Here is a 5,302-nt window from a genome sequence, read left to right as displayed (position 1 = left end):
ATGCCTCAGTGACTTCACAAAAGACTGCTCTGGAAAGAAGTGCTACTTCTTGGTTATGAAATACACAGTTTCTTCATAAGGAAGAGCCTATACATAGGCTGTGTGGTGGGCTAGAGAGACAAAGCTCATGAGTGAGTACGGGAAACATGACTCACACTGGCACAATTGCACAGGTAGCTGCAGGAAGAGACATCCATGTATTTTTGTGGGCAAGGTGTTTTGGCATGGGTTACATACCATTACAGGCTGATGCTTTCCATGGACTAGACACATCTCTCTCCCCGCCTGCACTCCAAGAATGGGGTCTTAAAACAGATTCTTTAACTGAGGCCGTTTGAACAATTTAAGTCACATTCAATCCCATCAGGTCTTTATTCCTAGAGCAGCAGCGTAAGCAACCCTGTTTGGTTTTGCATTGTAGTGAGCCAGAACTCACCCAGTTAGACTGAGATAAGGAGGAGCAGATGAGCCATAACTTTTTAAACCACTACCTCTGTTCCACAAGCAAATGTCAGACTTCATCCCTTATTATTTGCTCTTCATTGACCTTTTAAAGTGAATAAGCTTAGCAGTAAAAAAGGGAGAGCTTGGCAGTGTAAAATAATACCCTAAGTGAGTTAAAGGTATTTTAGAAGTTACTGCATTCAGTTAATATGCATCAGTTCCAGTTGTAACAAAAAAGTTTAATGATACACCAGAAAAATTAGACACTTGGACAAAGGTGACTAATATTCCTGGCTCAGTAGACAAGACAGTAGTTTCCTGTTGCAGGGGAAAGCAGTGTCTGTGACCAGACCTACCACCCGCAGTGGACTTTCCTATGTGCAGAAGCACTGAGAATTCCCAAACTGCTGCGCTGGCCACACACATACAGATCTTTTGTACTAGTCATCGTTTTTACTCGGTTAACAACTGTGGAGTCATCCACCTCGCAGAACATGCACTGCTCTGCAGCACATACACATGGCCAAGTTATCTCTGGATGTTCTAGTGGTGCAAGTCAAGAAACAGGCAGCCTCGTCAGGATTTATGTAGCCTGACCAGAGCAAGGGAACACACAAGAATGGCAGATAAACTTCTCTGACTGTCAACAGATACGTTTTCCCAAACGGCCTTCCACCTCCTGGCTTGTCATGTGAGCTGGTAGCATGACAAACTTGCATTACATGATCACATCCTTCTGTCCCCACTGAGGTTCTACACTCATTACTGTGCCAGGACGGTAGCTCCTAACGAAGCCAATATGCTGAACTGTGCAGACAATTAATTATTAGAGTGCCTCTCTCTGTCACCCTACCGCCTAAGAACCCTCTGACCACTAACCATATGAACTGCTGATAGGATTCAAATCCACAGGCCAAACCATCAAGCTATGCACCCGCCTCCCAGGCTGTCTTCTGAGGAGGGCCCAGTGCACAGCCAAGTACCCAAGAATTGCAGGATAAAAAAAGAGAAAGCTAATCACAATGCCAAGAACCAGGATAGTAGCTCAACACCACTGGCTGAGTTTTGAACTCAGCTCAGTGCAACCTGTGTGCTAATGAATACACCAGATAGACTGGGTCCCTTGGCTGAGATGTGCTGACCCCTCTCTCCTTCCCCACTTCAGAACTCAGCTGACACTTAAGCCAGAGCCTGGGTTCGGCCCCAGACTCTCCTCTGTGGGGACCACACAGACTGTCTCTGCTGAAGTAATTAGTGCCTCTGTTTTGTAGTGCAGACCTGACTTAAGGTACTTTCAAGAGCCAAACGTGACTTAAGAGTAGGTGTTACAAATATTTTTCCAAGACTTCATACAGCTGATGTCCACCTTACTGAGGATTAAGAAAAAGTTTAACTACAGACAACCATCCATCCATGACAGCACTGTAAAGCACTGTAAAGTATTTATTAAGACTGAATATTATTCATAATCTAACATTGATGATTTCCATCTTGGCGACCACATTTCAATGCAGCTGTGAGTCACTTCTGCTGAAGCCTGCATCCCATGCTGATGTAAAGAGTTAAAATGAATAAGGAAATACTAATGGCTTACCTTTATATAATGATCCTTTGAACCAGTGACAATAAGATCTTGTCCATTGGAAATTCGATCTACAGTAAGGCACATAACAGGACCCTGGTGACCAGTTAGCTTTCCTGTAGACTGAAACCTTCAAGAATAAGAGAAAAAAATAGGACTTGTTATTCTTCTGTATATCTAATACAGTCTATAGCAGAGTTTCTACCAGAATGTATCTTTATATTTTCTGCTAGGTCTTCCCTATACATCCTTTAGTTTACATATACTCTATTGCTCACATCCATGGGTAAATGTTAAATGTATCTTAAATATAAACAAAAGTTTCTATTTATGTAAAATGAGAATTAAAAAAATTAAAAGTAAAGACAAGCCAGGCCCCTCAAAGTGTTCTCTGTACTTTAAACATACTCTTTGGGTGCAGGTTCTGTTTGGAAAAGGACTACTATAGTGTGGCTACCACAGTCCCATGTTATATTTCATCAACTGGCTTTCATCATCTCATCAACAATTACTAGTCAGGATTCATGCATCTGTCACCCTACAAGAGTCTGTTTTATAGTGCTTGTCTTAAACAAAACCTTGTGTTTTTCCAGACATTTTTACTGAAAAAATTTACCAGTGGACTTTGTTAACTCACTGTTTTACACCAATAAAATACATTGTTGCTTCTCCCTCGGGAGTGAAGTGCATCACTCGTTCCATGACAGGGTTCAGTACCTTTTCAGGTCCCACATCCTCACTGAGTTTCCAGCAGCTGCGTAGAGGAATGTGCCAGTTGGATTTAGTGCAATCTGATTGATCTGGTTCTCTCCAGCTGGGATAGTGACTGTTCTGTTAGTACTTCCTGAACACACATCACCAGGCATCGCTTGGCCCGAAGACCTGAGTACAGGGAGGAAGGACCAAATAAAAAAAGAAGCCAGACATTATGTTCGCCCTACTTTGCATAGTGTTTAAAAACAAATCAGTTTACCTGAGGAAAAAGGCTATAAGCCCATTATGAACACTGAACATTTCATAAAACACTATAGGTATGAAAGTAAATTGTTTCGTGTTTCCACATATTACCACTATCCCATACTGACTTAGCCTGAACATGTAAAGAAAGCTTCCAGCCCCAGAAAACAGTGAACTCTAATTACACAGTGCTGCACTATTGAATGAAATATAGTAACATTTATCTAAATTAAGACTCCTTTAAACTCTTCGCATTTTAGGTTTACAATACTTACGTCAGCGTCCGAATACACTTGGCGGAATCTCTGATATCCCACACCTTGATATAGGAGGTTGAGACTGTGAAGACCAGGCTAGTGTAGTTGCAGTATTTTATTGAAACAACATTGTTTGGGTGACCCCCTAGAGACATAATCTCTTGTCCAGTTACCAGATTCCAGACTTTACAGGTACGATCTAAATAAAGACAAACCAATAGAGGAAAAGAATAATTAAAAAAACAACAACAACAAAACCCACCACACAGATAAGATTACTGAGTTTTGGAAAAACAGGTATCTAAAATAAAGTATGTGCATTTATTTTCACTCACACATATCCCTCCATTTAGGTAGGCACTGCAGAAAAACAGCTAAATTAAATAAGTCTTAAAGAATACACTTGGGCATCATCAAACATCATCAAAACTAAGCATGATTAATCACTAGTGTTGTGTGTACAAGATGTGCATATTAGTTCCTATAGCATTTTAAAAGGACAAAATACCTCCTCAGGGAAAGTGAATATACAATTTAAAGGCTGTAAAGTTTGGATGATGACAGATCAAGAGAAGTACCCACTTTTTAATGCAACAATTCTTCATCAAGAAGATAGCTCAAGAGGGGCTTTGAGGCTAAGCACAACAGACTATTGACTGCCATAACAAAACTACAAAGGTGAGAAGTGATTCGTGCTTTAGGAGCCTCTGAACAGCCCAGTGTAAGTGGTTTAGTCACAGTTTTCATTCAATAGCAAAGGAATTTAAATACTCGACCTTTTGTGTACTAAAATCCCAAACACAGATGTTTGCAAGAATTTTGCAACACAAAGAGAGCACAGGAGACTTTCCTTGTTGTACCATGTCTATACCACTCCATATATTTCAGAAGTACCTTTTTACTGGAATAAATACTGGGAGGATGAAGACAAAGCTTCACATGCAGACAGTAGTTATAATAGCATGAAGAAGGTAAGTGTACCAAGAAATGTCAGCCAATTTAAAAATGCCAAGTATCAAGGCCAAAGCCCAATATCCACAATGCACCTCAAAGCTTATTGGCACTCCTGAATTGGTACTGGCTGCTGGTGTTATGTGACGTTGGTGAGCTGAGCCTTTCTGCTTCAGCAACAATTTCCAAAAGATTTAACCTTATTTAGTTAAACAGCTGTCCACCCTTGAGTACAACTGTACTTGGTAAACTTTTCCCCTCCTAGAATGCATACAGGAAAAATTCTTCCTTAAGTATGGGAATCTAGCATATGACAAGGGTAAGCAAATATTTTCAACATCTGCATGCATCCATATGTTAAAAACAAAGCAAACCCAACCCCCACCTTTAGAACACAAATCTAGATGTAAAATTAAAAAAAGCCTTTTTCTCCTCATATAGCTACTAAATTAAAAATGTCGATAAAAAATCAACTAGACAACATTCACAGAAACGAAACACTTGTCCATTTTTTTGCATTTGTATACACTGGCACAAATGCCAAAACATTGGCTCAAAACTTATAGGACCAAAAGTTTGCCAATTCAGTGTGTCTTGGTGTTTTTAACAGCCAGGTAGTAGAATTGCCATGGAAACCATCCCTGAATATTAGCAGTGGAAGCCCTGCATCCGATGGGGTTACCTCTATGGGGATAAAAATGATGCCCTGAAATTTCAGAGTTTATTCGTAACGTGAACTAGTGAAAAGGAGACTCTCCCTGTCAGCAGGTGTTAACGCCTTCCCAGCCACCACTCCAGTTCACCTTAGCTTTGATGCTTCAAGAAGAAAAACAAAAAAAACCCCAAAAAACCACGTTGCCCCACGTTGTTACAGCAGCCTCTGTAGGCAGCACAGATGCGTGGAGCTTGCCCAACCTTTAGATCCAGTGAAGAGAAGATCATCAGTTGCATCAACACAAAGCACGGCCTTGGTATGTCCTTCAGCTGTATAAATGCACTGGAGCGGGGATGATCGAATGTATTTTGAAGCAGGGAATGGGTTAATTATCCCCCTAAAGAAAAGAAGAGAATGTGAGTTGGGCACAGTAATAGACATAGATAAAATAGATTT

At 40.6% G+C, this 5,302-nt stretch overlaps 1 protein-coding gene across 1 annotated transcript in view; it reads right to left on the bottom strand.

The window, feature by feature from the left end:
- The window catches only part of KIF21A (kinesin family member 21A), a gene marked incomplete at its 5' end in the record, with an annotated part of 59,719 nt that overhangs the window by 6,958 nt on the left and 47,459 nt on the right, over window positions 1–5,302 (bottom strand). Inside the window, 4 exons of the mRNA XM_010150532.1 lie at window positions 2,039–2,156; window positions 2,744–2,908; window positions 3,259–3,439; window positions 5,107–5,243. Coding sequence (XP_010148834.1) covers window positions 2,039–2,156; window positions 2,744–2,908; window positions 3,259–3,439; window positions 5,107–5,243 — 601 coding nt within the window. The remainder of the gene's footprint in view (window positions 1–2,038; window positions 2,157–2,743; window positions 2,909–3,258; window positions 3,440–5,106; window positions 5,244–5,302) is intronic.

The sequence above is a fragment of the Eurypyga helias genome, unplaced genomic scaffold (genome assembly GCF_000690775.1).
Source record: "Eurypyga helias isolate BGI_N326 unplaced genomic scaffold, ASM69077v1 scaffold8564, whole genome shotgun sequence".
Taxonomy (NCBI): domain Eukaryota; kingdom Metazoa; phylum Chordata; class Aves; order Eurypygiformes; family Eurypygidae; genus Eurypyga; species Eurypyga helias.
Note: the sequence above shows the minus strand (reverse complement) of the source record. Positions and strands in the feature narration are given on the sequence as shown.